The 15457-nt window shown below is 55.2% G+C and overlaps 1 protein-coding gene across 1 annotated transcript; it reads left to right on the forward strand.

Moving 5' to 3' along the window:
* Positions 1 to 1061: 1061 nt before the first annotated feature.
* HLX (H2.0 like homeobox) lies at positions 1062 to 6845 on the forward strand. The gene is made up of 4 exons (XM_069545388.1): positions 1062 to 2217; positions 3015 to 3194; positions 3949 to 4133; positions 5956 to 6845. Exons 1-4 carry the CDS (start codon positions 1626 to 1628, stop codon positions 6469 to 6471), a joined length of 1473 nt encoding a protein of 490 aa, XP_069401489.1. The 5' UTR covers positions 1062 to 1625; the 3' UTR covers positions 6472 to 6845.
* The last annotated feature ends 8612 nt before the right edge of the window (positions 6846 to 15457 follow it).

Genomic DNA, 15457 nt, shown 5'->3' on the forward strand with positions numbered 1-15457 from the left:
TTTATTTGGGAGAGGGGTGGGGAAATCCATTCTGACTCTAATTTAAAAGAGAACGAATTCTTAAAATAGAGATGTTGATGTTGCAGAAAACCCCCACTACACCGACTCTGTGCTCCAAAGACCCCAAGTGCGAATAGAAGGCGTCCGCTCCCACTGCAGCTTTTCCTGAGACCAGGCCTAAGGGGTTCCCTGGGGAAACAGTCGCAGCAATGAAAGCAGCATTTAACCCCAAGGAAATCGACTCTTGTGGGCACTTGCAAAACAACGGACGCCACGTGATCGGGGATGTGGCAGAGGAGGGAGGGTGACATTTCCTACAAGGTGCAGCAGAGGAGGGGACGCGCGTGCCGCGCTCCCGGGTTTCGGACGGCGGCCTGTTTTGTTGTCCCTGAGGCTCGAGGGGTGGGGAGGGGAGAAGGTTTGGCTGCTTCCAAGGGAGGCGTTCGGAGACATCCGTTTTATTTTGTTTGAATAGTTACTCGTTCAAGTTGTCAGTGTGTGACAGCTCAGAATAAAGCTCATTTGCGAGCGTCCCTCCTCTCTTCCCTGAGGATCTCCGCGGCCGGGAAGCAGACGAGGTGCTCGTTTGCGGGGGGCGGGGGAGGGCTGCGCGCGATAGCCCAGGGCAGGGCCGCGTGTGGGCCGGGACCTACGAAAGACTGAGCTTGGTAGAGGACACCTACTCTCGGGGATAGAGGCCGACTGGAGAAAAATCGGGCCGAGAGAAGTAAAGAGAGGAGGGGAAACTTGGGCTCCGTCAGCGTTCTAGGAGGCCGGCTTTGTACCCTCGAAAATAGGCAGGAGCACCAGTTTCCTTGAGAGAGCGCTCCAGGAGCGCTGTGGCCAACTCTCCGCGCCTGGTGCTGATTCGGAGCCGTAGAAGTTAGTGGGAGGTTAGGACTCCCTGGAGCAGCAGTTCGGCCCCCTGCTCTTTGCAGAGTGCGCGCCTAACGCAGCTCAGCCCACGCGGCAGCAGCAAACAGTTTGGCGTGGCCGGGGCGTGGCCGAGGGGACGGGACACGCCCCCTTTCCCAGTTCCCCTCCGTTTCCCACTCCCCATTGGTTGCCAGCGTGGCCAATGAGCGCTTGGATCGAGGTCCTACCCCGGGTCTGACTCGAAAGCTCCTGCCAAAACTTTGGGAGTTTTTAGAGAGGAGTTTTTTTTCCCCCCCTCTCTTATTTTTTTTTTTTTCAAACTAACGGATTATTATTGTTGTTGTTTTAAATTTAGCTCTTAAGGCTTAGCTGTTTGGGTGTTTCTTTCGGTGCCCGATTCCCGTCTCCCCGGCTTCCCTGGCGTTCGTGCAGTCGCGGCCCCCGCCCGCCTAGCCGCTCCAGCGCCCCTGGTTCGCCTTCCAGCCCGCGGGGAGCGCGGGCGCCGCGCCGCCTTTAAAGTGAGGCCAGGGGCCGAGGCTGTGGCCGGCCGGCCGGGATCCGGCCCTCGCCTCCTCCCTCCGTGGCGCTAGGGCTCCCTGGCCTGTCTGCAGTTCGGACGGAGACGAGTAAGCGGAGCGTCCCCGGAGGGGCTGCTGCCTTCTCCCGGACGTAGCCTTCCTCTCCCCGCGCACCCAGCCATCTACCCGGCCGAGCCAGGCCGCGGCGGCCTCTCGGCGCACCCCGCCAGAATGTTCGCCGCCGGGCTGGCTCCCTTCTACGCGTCCAACTTCAGCCTGTGGTCGGCCGCCTATTGCTCCTCTGCCGGCCCTGGCGGCTGCTCCTTCCCTCTGGACCCCGCCGCCGTCAAGAAACCCTCCTTCTGCATCGCGGACATCCTGCACGCGGGTGTTGGGGAGCCTGGGGCGACCCCGGAGGGTCTGGCGGGGGCCTCGGCTGCTGCCCTTACCGCGCACTTGGGATCGACTCACCCGCACGCCTCTTTCCAAGCTGCCGCCAGATCCCCGCTTCGACCCACCCCGGTGGTGGCGCCCTCCGAAGTCCCTGCTGGCTTCCCTCAGCGACTGTCCCCGCTCTCAGCCGCCTACCACCACCATCACCCACAGCAACAACAGCAGCAGCAACAACCGCAGCAGCAACAGCCTCCGCCTCCACCCCGGGCTGGCGCCTTGCAGCCCCCGGCCTCTGGGTCGCGGGTGGTCCCTAACCCCCACCATAGCGGCTCCGCCCCGGCCCCCTCCAGCAAGGACCTCAAGTTTGGAATTGACCGCATTTTGTCTGCAGAATTTGACCCCAAAGTGAAGGAAGGCAACACACTGAGAGGTAGGTCTTGGGAGAGAGGCTGCAGGCCTCTGATCAGGAAACTGACGCACTCGCGGATCCCTAGGGCCGTTTGGGATGCCTTTGAGTGTTTTTAGGATTAAGAACAAGTTGGTAGAATGAGGGAAAAGGAAATGAATTGTAAGGAGACTGTGAAGCATTAGGTTTGAAACTCACTTGCTCTACGTTTTTTGAAAAAAGATAAAAAATAAAAACCACGAAGAACCCAGGGATGCTTTAAAAACACAGTCACAGAATCAATATTCATAAAAATTGTTGGAGTAAATATTTGCTCAAAGGACTATCATATGTGTGTCTCTTTAATCACATATCTGGAGAGAGAACTACATTATTGGAGAGGAAAAGCCCTTTTGGGGAACAGTTTTGCTTCCTTTGGTCTGATTTCTGGTGCAATTCCACCAAAGAACTGTAGATGAACAATACTGACTGAACTTCCAAGAGGAGAGAGCAGAGGGCTTCTTTGAGGGGGGACGGTTTAGTTCTATGGAATTCTTGGAAGACACCTGAAGGTGTCTTGTTTAGGCCTCTTTGCCAAAAGCCCTCCCTAGTTACACGCATGGATGTGGACCTACAGGGCACACAGAGGAACATTTCGTGCCCTGCCCTTTGGCCAGTGTACGGAGAGAGGCGTCTTGGGGGCTGGAGACAGAGGTCCCTCACGACTTCGCTCCAGGAAAGCGGAGTGGAGGGCATGTTGGGCGGCAGAGAGAAGCAAATTCCAGAGAGTGTGAGTGTGGGTCTGTGGAGGGATAACACCCCTTCTTTTCCCTTGCCCCCAGATCTCACGTCGCTGCTCACCGGCGGGCGGCCCGCGGGGGTGCATCTTTCCGGCCTGCAGCCCTCCGCCGGCCAGTTCTTCGCGTCTCTAGATCCCATTAATGAGGCCTCTGCCATCCTGAGTCCCTTAAGTTCGAACCCGAGAAATTCAGTTCAACATCAGTTTCAAGACACATTTCCAGGTACGGAAACCCTCCGGAGCACCCGCCTCACGCTTAGGTCGACGCCCACACCTCCTGAAGTTTCACGTGCACGCCGCGGTTTAGCAATCCCGGAGTTGACGAGGGAGGCTACCGCGTCCGGAGAGAAAGCGACAGATTTCCCAGGAAGCTAGCTCAGTCTTTTGTAGCCTGGGGGATGGGGGAGCTTGGGGAGTCAAGAAAGTGTGTGGGGGGCAGGTGGGGTGATGGGGAAAGGGCTTTCCCTAGTCATTTCTCCCTAGAGGGTGGTTTGAAAGTGCAGCAAGTGGTGTTGCTTGTTAACATACACACATTTTGGAATGACCTCAAACACTTTTGCGCACCTGGGCACGGATGCGAGTACGCACACACACACACACACACACACACACACACACACACGAGAAGAGAATGGAGGCTGTCATCTTTGGATCCTTCAGGCCCAAGGGTTATTTTCGCCCACTCTGAGAATGACTGATGGTCAGGAATTCTGTTTTTGTCTTTCCTTTGGAATTAGCCGACGAAGCCCCGGGCTTGTCCACTCCACACTCCCGTTAGGCCTTCCGCCTATGGTCTTATGCGCCCTAAGTTTCCTCTTTAGAGAGGCCATTCCGTGCCTGCGTGAAAGGGCTTTCAGAGCCAACTGTTGAGGCAAAACAATTTTAAGCATCGTGTGAGCCCCAGGCGCGCAGGCCGCGACAGAGCGCTAACTGGGCCCTTCTGTCTCTCTCCTGTTCCGGCTCCCCTCTGCTGGCAGGTCCCTACGCCGTGCTCACGAAGGACACCATGCCTCAGACGTACAAGAGAAAGCGCTCGTGGTCTCGGGCAGTCTTCTCTAACCTGCAGAGAAAAGGTCTGGAGAAAAGGTTTGAGATTCAGAAGTACGTGACCAAGCCGGACCGAAAGCAGCTGGCCGCGATGCTGGGTCTCACGGATGCGCAGGTAAGCCCGCTCCGGCCCCGCCGCACAGCCCTTCGGTGGGGCAGCAGCTCGCGGCCTAGCCCCGAGACCCCTCCGCCCGGCCTGACTCTCCTTTTGCGGTGGAAACACTAAATCTTGAATTTCACGAGGCTTCGTGGACTTCTCAACTTGAGAGGGAGAGAGGAAGAGGGTAGGGGGAAAAGGGCAGAAAGAATAGCCCACCCTAAAGATATATGTCACAAGCTGCCGCATGCTTACTTTGGCCAACAAGGGAAAGCCTGTTGCTGAGAAAGCAAATAGGCCTCCGGAGATAATAACTATGTACTCCAGTGTGGCGCAGTTGGCTGTAGGGGGCAGTTGCAGAAGAGATAAAAATCCAACGTCAAGAGATTGTTGTTGTTGTTTTTTCCCCTCCTCTTATCCTCCCTCCCTCCTCCTTCTGCTACTGCTGGATTGTGAAATCCCCAGTTGTGAGGAAGTGAAAACATCATTTCAAACGGAATTACTTAGCCCCAGTAGGGTGAGAAGTCCACTTGGAGCGGCGGCCACAGTCAGTCCCATTTTCTAATGGCCTGATGGGAGGGGGCCAGTGAGGAAGAGAAAGAGAAAAAAGATTTTCTTAGAGCACCCAAGAGCATTCCACCAGGTTCTGCCTACGTGAGTTTTTTTGTTTGTCTGGTTTGTTTTTTAAGAAAAATTTTCAAATAGCAAATCTATTGTGCCTGAATTCAATTTTTTCCTTTTCTCAAGTTCAAGACTTGGATTTTTATTTTTTAAGTTTTGAAAATAAAGAGTCACAGTTCTTCCTTACCTCACAGCAGTAGCCCTTGCTTCCTGGGTGCTGAATATTCTGAACAGGGCAGAAGCCAAAGGCATTTTTTCACAGCTCCCTTAGCCCACCCCCTCCTTCTGTCCTTCATTACACAACTCCCTTCCCCAGCACACACACTGGAGGAGCCCAGCCGTTTTCCACCAGCTGTGGATGTTATTTTTAAAAGGGAAGCTGGGACTTGTGTGAAAGTATTGGGTCCCCCAGGGGATTATATATTTATATAGATTCTCCGAACCATCCCTACCCCCTTCCTCCACTTTGCACAGGTTTAATGCCAGGGTTTTCTGAGCCCTCAGAAGGATTAGTTTATCTCAGGCAGGGGCAGGGTCCTTATCAGTCTCTGAGTACACACACACCAAGAAAATGCTCTTTTACTGAAGGTCCATTGGTGCTCCCATGCCACTAGGATTAACTCTTTGAATCCCCTTCCCCTTGTTTCTCAGGGTTCCTCCTTAAAAAGAAATACTTTTGTACTGACTTGCCTTCTGTAATGGCGGTAAAGGATCGGCCGACTTAGCAAGGATTCTTAACAGTGGGCCACCAAACCCTTGAAATTGTGTGCAAAATCTTGGGTATATGTGCATTTTTCTGGGCCAGGGGTCCATAGATTAATCAGATTCGTGGCAGGGGGTGGTCCTGGCTCACAGGGGGTTAAGAAGCATCGACTTAGAGTATTGATGCCCCTAGTTTGAGGGCAAGGTGCAAGGACTTGCTTTTCTAACAAGCATCCGGGTGACTTCAGGCTACAGGTCGGGGGGCCACATTTTGAGAAACAGTCCCAGCGGCTTCCCTAAGCCAAGATCCCTGGTGGTCCCCGTGGTTTCCCTCGGCTGCCTCTGGGTCCCTGCTCCTAACCCAGTACCTGGCCTGTGGTAGGGGTGCTGGGGACTATCAGTGATGCTTTCCCGCCTTTGGGAGAGGGTCTGGGATGCGCGAGAGTCGGATTGGAGCGAGCCTGCCTCTCATCTCCATGTCCCTTTTTGTCTCCCGGTGCGGCGCGGTGCGGCGCAGGTGAAAGTGTGGTTCCAGAACCGGCGGATGAAGTGGCGGCACTCCAAGGAGGCTCAGGCCCAGAAGGACAAAGACAAGGAGGCGGGTGAGAAGCCGTCTGGCGGAGCCCCGGCCGCTGACGGCGAGCCGGAGGAGCAGAGCCCTAGCCGCTCCGAGGGCGAGGCGGAGAGCGAGAGCAGCGACCCCGAGTCACTGGACATGGCCCCCAGCGACACGGAGCGGACTGAAGGGGCCGAGCGGTCTCTGCACCAAACGACGGTCATCAAGGCCTCAGCGGCCGGCGCCCTCCTGGCCGCCAGCAGCGGAGGCAGTGGAGGCAGTGGCGGCGGCGGCGGCGGCGGCGGCGGCGGCGGCTTCAACTTCGGCGGCCTGAGTAGCGGCAGCACCACCAGCGCCGGGAGCTCCGGCAGTCACAGCAGCGGCGGCGCCTCAGAGCTGCTCCCCGCACCCCAGCCCGCCCTCAGCAGCGCCCCCAAAAGCCCCGAGCCCGTCCCAGCGCCCCTCGGCGGCCTCTAGACTGGACGAGATTGGAGGAGCCCTGCGTGCAGACCCCCAGCCTTCCAGTGTGGGCTGGATTCTGTGCCTACTCTCCAGTGGCGGCGGGGCCCCGGGGTTCCAGACGCAGCGGCGGAATTTCGCGCATCGCCGCCCTGGTCCGGTGCAGCCCACCCGGCACAGAGCCGAGGGGAGTCAGAGTGCCCCCCGCCCACCCCCAACCGCCACCGCCAAGCTCCCAGCGCCAGACGAACACTCCTGCCCGGATACAAGCAGCTCACACTGCGAGGTGTTGGACTAAACAGTTTTCCCCGCACTAGGGGTCACGGTGCAAAGACGTGATGCACTTAGGATACCACAAACTTGTAAATAAAATGTTTACTCTGGTTTGTAAAGGCCACTTGGCTTGCTGGGGTGAGGCGGTCCTTAGGGTCTGGGATCTCCGACCTGGACTTTAGCCCGAGGCACTGTGGGGTGCAGCCGCTGGAGGTGGGGGACTAGAGCTTGGGGGGAACATACTGCAACCCTGGAGCCAAGGTTCCATCAATCCATAGCCCACGACAGCTGCCATGATCCAGCGATCCATGCACCAGAGTCTGACCTGGGAGCCCTGTCGGCCATAGACTCAGGCCTGTCCTGCAGATGGCTTCACCAGGAGTGTGTGCACCAGCTTTCCACAGCAGCTGTAAGCAGAGTGTAAGCAGGGTTGGTGGAGAAGAGGGTAGTGGGGGACAAGGTTAACCTCTCCAGCGCTGGTACTGGAGTCTAGAGAGGCAATTCCAGGGCAAACCCACCCCTTGCTTGTGGATGGAGTAGGGGGACTGGGCAGGTTCGCAGTGTCCAGAGAAAAGGACCACACACTATCCACCAGTGGTTAGGGCTGGAAGACTGAGCCTGTCATGATTTTAAAGCTGCCAAAGTATTGCATGGCAGAGTGGTGATTTGTTCAAGGTCACTTCCCTGTCCCAGATTGAGGAGGAGCCCAAACCAGAACTTGGACCTTCTGGCTCACATTTGGTCAATGAAGGGCCTGAAACACTGCACACCATCTGTACCTCCCCCATCAGCCTGTACACACATGCACACACACCCACACCCACACCCACACACAGGATCTTCCAATAGATGGGTCACTGCAGGCGACCATCGCCAAGCTGAGGTGGGATGAAAGGCAGTTTTCCCCTCATACTGCAAATGGAATACAGCAAATTTATTTTTGCCTCCACGTTGCTTCTGGGATGGGCCATTCAATTTTTTCCTCTCTTTTTTGTTTTGAAACCTTGAAGAGTCAAATCTCTCTCCAAGACAGCCACACCCCTTTCCCTCGAAACTATGAAATGTCTGGAGTTGATAAAAGGTTATTTCAGGAGAGTTTAGAACAAATAGGCCTTGTGGACAAAACCTGATCACCCCGGTCTGTTTGACACTGAGCTGGGGCAAGGGCATAGCCCTCTTACAGACCCACCATCCATCACAGGAAGCCAGTTATCCCATGGGGCCCACTGGGAGGGAGAATGTTGCCCCTGAAGAGATGCTGAGGGCAGTGAACCTAGTATGCCCCTAGACCCAGCCCTGGTTGGAGCTCCAAGAGGCTCCCTGGTCTGGCTTAGCTGCCTCCCCATTTTGACCCATTTGCTTGAGCACAAAGACTTCTGTTCTAGACTTCTGGGCCCAGGACACAGTGGAGCCCCCAGATTTAGCTCTCTTTAGCCTGGCTCGGCTGGTTGCCTGGACAAGTCCCAGAGTGCAGCCCAGGGATGCAAGGCTGACCTTTCCTTGCCTCAGTCAGCCACTCAGTACCCCCATGGAGCATGGAGCTGAGTTCCTGGAGGAATGTTCACAGTGGGGAGAGGGAACCGCTGGGGTGGTCTGGCCTAGGAAAGATAAGAGAAAGGTAGGGCACCCTGGAAGGGACCTCAAGGTAAACGGGGACATCATCCAGCTGTTATCCCTAAATGGGCCACTTGTTTTGGGTGGTGATGGCAGTCTCACCACTTGCTGTGAGGCCCAACCCTGAGATAGGCTGATTCCTTCACACCTTCAGGCACAGGCTCTGCTGACTGAAATGTAGGATTGTCTCTGTGCCTCTATTTTGCCGTCAGTAGCCAGATTCATTTCTTCCTATTCCCGAAATACTGAAACCAGGAGGTCCCAGGAACGTTGAATTTTGAGGCACTTAAATACAGTTCTGGCTGGGAAGGCGAGCTAAGGCGGGAGTGGTGCTTTTTGCACACCGCAGCCGCCCCGCCCCTCCTGAGGCCGGCGGGATGCTGCAGGCTCCCAAACCCGCGCCGCGTTTCTCCGTCTGCATCGCCAGCTTTTGAAAAGGAAGGAAAACATCGCCCAGGGACTGCAGTGGTGTGATTTCAGGTAGAATTCGTCATTCTGGCCAGGTCCCTGCCAGACTAGAAGGCATGATGGAGCTGGGGGGCTGGGAAGAAAGTGAGCCGGCAGTGGGAGTCGGGATGCTCTTGGGGCGGGGCGGGGGGTGGGGGATAGTGTCATAGGAGGCGCCCCCTCCGCAACCACCCCCACTTCTCATTCCTGAGTATTTTGCACATGAAAATCTGGCAGATCCGTACTCTGGGCCGCGGAGTTCTTCCATATTTTCATCAAGAAGGGAGTATCATAAGCCCCGGAGAAGAAGTTGAGAAGAAGCTTTTCGTTTTAAAGAAAAGCTGCCCTTTCGGAGGGTCTCTCTAGGCGGGCTGAGTGGCTGGATGGAAAACCCGCATTTTGGGCCAGGCCGCCTCATCCTGGGACTGCTCGCTTGGCCCGGGATACGGGGATTTTCCCGGTGGCGCTCGATGCTAACAAGAGTGGATAGGGCGGCTAGAAATTGTTGAACTAAGACCGAGATTTCTCAGGCATGGAAGAGAAGGAAGAGAGCGCAAAGTTCGCGGACCCGAGGCCTGCCGAGACCCTCCGGGCTGGGGCGTGGCGTGAGCTGGTGCGCGCGGGCCCCGGAGCTGAGCAGAGCCGCGACCCCTGCCCCTACCCGCGCGCCCCCCAGGCCTCGCCCTTTGCTCAAAGCAGTAATAACTCTTTGCCCAGAGCAGGGCCCTGCCTTGCCAGCACCGGAGTCCTGGCGGCGCCAAGCCCTCAGAGCAAGGTTTTCAAGGCACAGCTCAGGGCGCGCAGAGACCTGGCGACCTGCGCGCGCCTCTCTGGGACGCGAGGGGGATCTGCTACGCCCTTCGGCTGCACGCACGTGCGCGCACACACACACACACCACTTTTTACAAACGGAGGTCAAATACAAGTGCACAGGCCCTCCGAAGCACCCAGAAACGTAGACGCAGACGAGCACGAGGGACCGTCTACTGGCTAGTTCAGGGCTTCGTGAGTAAACCACGCAAATCAAGTTCCGCGTTTTCCTCTAAATGGCCAAGCCAAGTCAAGAGCCTCACACCACCTTTCTCTGCCAGTTTGGATGGGTGGAGCGCTTGTCTCTAGAAAAGTTTTCTTGCGCCAAGATTCGCCGACTAAGCCCCTGAAAGCAGGCGCCGCGTTCCGCTGCGTTTGCCAGCCTCAGCCGAGGGTGGGCAGGACCGCGACGCTGGGAGCGTGTAGACTCGCCGTTCTGTCCTCACCGAGGTTAACACTGTCTGACCCTGTCGCACTTCAAGGGGGGTCTTGAAGCTGTGGCCCGCATACCCGACAAGAAGATCCCCCTGATCTCCCCCTCTCCCCCTCCTCCAGCTAGAATTTGCGCGTATGATGGATGTGGGGGCAGTAGCTCAGGCTCCCGTTGTCACAAATCCTTGCGCACCTCAAAGGGTCCCAGTGGCTCTACGATCTACCCTGCTCCCTTTAACTAGGGTCTACATTGGGGTTCGGCAAGAGTTCCAGTGCGCGGCCAGCTTGGGGCAGGTGAGCGCTGAGTGCTCGGCCTGCTGGTCGCTCCTGCTCTAGGTAGCAGAAGCCGAAGTTAGCTAACGGGAAGCTGACCCCGGGTTCTCCTGTAACCACCATGTCCGGGAACTTTGGGGTTCCCTGCAGCAGGGGATTTTCTGCGGGCGTTTGAGTCTTGAGCTCTAGCTTGTTGAGATTTCACCTGTTCCAGGATCTGACCCCACCGAAGACCTCAAACAGACTCTCGGAGTTCGGAGTGCAGGATGCACCTTGCGCGACTCTGAAGCAAGAAGTGGGGAGAAGGCAGAGGCTGAGGTTCTCGCACCCTCCTCAGGTTTGAGCGCGCCCTAGATTCCCTCCACCTTCGTCCTTTCTTAAGAAGGAAGAGCGGGTAGAAGTGCTGAGAGCTCAGGCCTTCCCTTATGACGCAGTGATGTTACTTCAAGATGCCGGCTGCTGCTGCTGCTGCTGCTGCTAAGTCGCTTGAGTCGTGTCCGACTCTGTGCGACCCCATAGACGGCAGCCCACCAGGTTCCCCCGTCCCTGGGATTCTTCAGGCAAAAACACTGGAGTGGGTTGCCATTTCTTTCTCCAATGCATGAAAAATGCCGGAGAGGACCCTAAATGCTCAGGGCTCTCGGATCCCCTCCAGTTTAGTCTGGGGTGGAGTGGGGGTAAGGGGGTTGCACACTCCGTGGTCTTTGTGAAGATGTAACTACTGGGTTTTAAGCAGGACTTTAACTGCAGATGGTCGCTGGTGGGGTGGTGGGGGGAGATACACCCCGGTTTAGTGTGCTCATATCTGGCCCACAGCCTCACCTTCAAGGTTGCGGTGGGATTGGCCGGCGTGCCAAAGCCGCCTTCTCCGCGGCGGCTTCTCACACACTGGAGTATCAAAACCTGTAGCGCCCCCTGGGATTCCCAACTACTCACACCGGGTGCACTTTCTAAGATAACAGTCTCCGATCTCACCCGGTTCTAACGGAGAACATATTCTGCGAGGCCAGCTGGGGGCCTCCGAGTTTAGAGAAGCCATAGGCCCCTGGGTTCCTTAGCTGCCTTGCCCTCCTTCACTTTGGGACCGAAGATGAAAAGTCCCCGCAGGTGCGATTACTTCATTTTAAAGGATGAGGCCACGAAGGCCAGGAGTCTTGACGTTTGCCCAATTCCTCTAGAGAGTGAGTGCCAGCCCTCGTTCTGGCCGTGGCATTAGTGCTTCTTAAGGTGCCAAAGGAGAGGGGTCCTTCAAGAGCCGCAGGTATGGATTTCCCCGGGGATTGACACCCCTGCCCTTCAGCCTGCACCCTCTAGGCTTAGCTTTGCTAATAGTGTCTAAGACCCCCGACTTCGCCCTGTTCACAGAATACCTCCTCATCCTTGGTGCTTTTCCGCTTCCGTCGATCGTTGCTGATGGCTGGGATTCTGGGCAGAGCAGGGTTCAAGGTCTGATGGTGGCTGCCCAGCCACACCAACTCCTTCTCTCTTCCCTGCTCTTAGACCTGGTCCCAGCTGGGGCAGATATTGATCATCCCTCTTTTGAACACCACCTGAGGTGCACTCAGAGCTGGCAGCTTGGGTGACCCCAACGAACACTTTCTGGGGATCTGGTATGGGAAGAGGCTGGCGGGTGAGGCACCAAGTCGTGTATGCCAAAAGGAGGACACACACCTGATCCCAAGCCCGAATAGGAGAAGCCAAACTAGCCCAAGAAACATTGATTCATTCACCAATAACTAACGGTGAGACTTTGGGAAATTAATCATTTGACTTGCAGTTTCCTCATCTGTACAGCAGGAAATGAAATTACCTGAGGAGATAATCAAAGTTACCTAACTGATAAGTCACTGACAATTAATTGCATTATCAAATGTGAAATGAGAATAGTGAGCGGCATCAAATCAATGCTCTAGGCTGGATGTTATTATATTCATTCATTCGTTTATCCATTGCAGTATTTGAGGTCTTTGGAGGTATTTGCACAGTTGGAAAAAAACATATGACAATCCCTATTTTCCAGAAAATTAAATGCATAGGTGGATCTTTAATGTGGTGCAGACACAGTGTCCCTGGGGAAATCCTTTAAGGAGTAGCCCAGAGTGTTTGGATGCACTGCTAGATGACAGCAGGGATTGCCTTGTAAGATGCCCACTGACACTTCTTCCTCTTGGTACTCCTGGCACTATGCTCCGTGCACACAGCAGGAGCCCCATAAGACTCTTGTGGGTGTGGCTGGGACTTTCCTTTGGGAGTTGGAAGGGAAAGAAGCTAGAATTTTCTGACACTTTGGCTTTAAGGGAAGTGTCAGGGGCCCAAGGAGGGAAAAATATGTGCCCGCTGCTGAGATCATCTCAGGACACATGGAACTTCAGGATTTTTTTTTTTACGTTAACTAACTGCGTACAGGGAGGGTGTTCAAAACGGAAACCGGACATCAATTCTCCTTTTAAACAGGGAAAGGCACTTGAGCGCCTGGCTGGGCTCTGCTGCGCGGTTGGAGAAATTCTACAGCTGCGGCAGAGGTTGGTACAGGGAAGGCTTCTCAGAAAGTGTTTATTGAATAAACGAATAACACAATTACTGCTGTCCTTGTGATTATTTATAGACTCAGTAGATTCTATACAATGTGATCGCCTCCTTAGCACTGAAATCACAGGAGGAAGCTAAGAACAAAGTGCGGAGTTACCGAGCGGTGACCCCGGGAGGAGTGGACTTGGAAGCCCTCAATCATCTGGCTGAGTATACACAAGCGTCCGCGATACTAAGGCCGTCACAGAGCAGCGAGAAAACGAATTCACGAGCAGCGCTCAACGCAGCTGTTAGCTCCAGGTCATCCCGGCAGTTGCGCAGAGATGGACACCGTTGGCCGCATCTCGTAAATTGAATGACTCGTCCACAGTCATGTTGCTGGCGGTCGGCAGAAGGATCAAAACTGAAGCCATCGAGGCTTTCTGTGATTCCTTCGGACCCCACTCGGGCCTCGCGGCGCAGGGCTCTGGCGCTACGGGAGCATCTCTGGGACCAAGGAAAGGTAGCGCAGAACCAGAAAGACGGGGTGATGAGCTGACTTCAGTGAATCTGCACCTTTCCCTCTGCTGGGAAGCAGCGCTGGGCTACTTCGAGGGATTGCGGAGCTACCCTCACCACCCCCTTGCTCGCTTCGGACGATTTTCGGGTCAGTGAATTTCAGCCTCACTTTGATTTGTCAGGGCTGTTTATTTGTATTTGTCAGAATCGGGGTGAAGAGTGCACACCGCATAGTTCCTAACACGTGATGGGAGCTCAAGAAGTGAGCAGATGAAGAAATGCACGAGCAAAAATAATTCGTAAATAAGACTGCGCCTCTAGCGATCCCCACAGGCAAGGGTCGCTGCATCCAGCTATTTTCTGGATCCCTCCATGGAGAGAATCACAGGCCTTGCACGCCTTCCAAGGGAGTGTCCACGAGGCGACCCTCGGGCCAATCCTCCGCCTTGCCCTCCCCGCCCCCTCCTCCCCTCCCCGAAAGCAGATCCCGCTCAAAGACTCAGGCTTCGGGGAGTCGCCTGACTCCGCCCCGTTCACCACTCTTTTGGGTCTAGCGGAGGGTCCCCAGTCCTCTATCTTCTTGGATACTCAACCTGCCGGCCAAGCCCCGAGGCCAAGGTCAGGGCCCTCAGGCCTCGAAGTCGCCTAGGTTGGTCCAGACATCTGCCCCGGACGCGTCGTCAGCGCCGGGGAGCTCGTCCTTGTAAGGCTGCCTCCGGGTTCTCCGCAGCGAGGTAAACCAGATCAACTGGACTCTGCCTCCCGCAGAGTCCCCGCTGCCTGTGCTAGCTTCTGTCCTGCGCGTCAAGAGCTCAGTTTTGTGCTTGAACAAATGGGATGAAAAACTAGGGGAGAAAAAGGAGTCAGATACACAGTTTAAAAATTGAATGAAGAGTATGATCTAAGCTTTCCCATTTCCTTAGGATTCACGCTCCGTTATCCTCCTCTGCGTTTTGGACATCCCCACCCCTTCCCATTTCCCCCCCCCCCCCCCCGCCCCCCTCTCTTCTCCCTGTTCTCCGACCTTCCGTTGTTCCTGAGATGGTTCAAGGCTCCGCTCAGGACCTGAAAGGGAGCTGGGCCACGCTGGCTTGGTTCCGGGGCCATTATGGGAGACAAGGTGAGCGGCAGGGTACGTGACATTACAGGAGCGATATGCCTGCATAGGTGGTGGCTCCAGCCTCGTCTATGAACCAAAATATAACGAAAGACAGTGATTTACTTTATGATTTTAAAAAAGGAATGGGTTCCTAAAAACAAAATAAAAGACCCTCAAGGGTGACTTCCTTCCCAGAGACATTGTTTAGGAGCCGAGGACGATGTGCCTGCGACCCACGGGCCGTCCGTAGCCTCCTGGTCATCCATCATCGCCGGCGCCTGCGATGTGAGCCCTGACTACGTGCTGGGCGGGTTCTGGTTCAGGAACTGGCGCCCGCGCAGGCTGCAGCGATCTGAAGGCTCCTGGAGGTATGTCCTCCGAACCCAAAGTTTTAGAAGCCGGAACCTTCCTTTCTCACCTTTTTTTCACCCTTTTCGGTTTTCCTATCGCAGAAGAATAGTCTTGGGGAGACCGATCTCTACAAGAGAGGATTGTTATTAAATGATCCTCACTATACCATCATTATAGCGCTAATCTCTTCTGGCTGGAGATGCCTCGTTATTCACTGTTTGCAATCATCCACAGTCCGGGCGTGCAAGTGAAAATGGAGGAAGCAGATGCGATCCTCGTCCACTCTTTAAGCGGGAATTGACAATCTCGTATCTCATTTACCCTTCTCAGCAACACTAGGCGGGAAGACACTGTTCTTCCTTTTTCTTTTTTAAAATAGGGTAAGACGTAGAGACGGGGTAATTTGATCCAGGTAGGTACTCGACTAGCAGGGGGCGTGGCCGAGCCTCTGACCCTGAAACTCACAAGTTTCTTGATCCAATTACTGAGCTGGTGGGCTTCTGGGAGTCTCTCTACAAAGCAAACGTTCAAAGAAAAGCTTTGTTCTCTTTTATGATGAACTTTTGGGATCCTTCTATCCAATATCCACCTTAAATTGTGAACATCGCCGCAACCACGTAGAAATCTGTTAAGGTTCCAGTCACTTCACCTCCTGGGAGAGTGCATGCCAGGTGGGTA

This window comes from Ovis canadensis, chromosome 12, assembly GCF_042477335.2.
Source record: "Ovis canadensis isolate MfBH-ARS-UI-01 breed Bighorn chromosome 12, ARS-UI_OviCan_v2, whole genome shotgun sequence".
Taxonomy (NCBI): domain Eukaryota; kingdom Metazoa; phylum Chordata; class Mammalia; order Artiodactyla; family Bovidae; genus Ovis; species Ovis canadensis.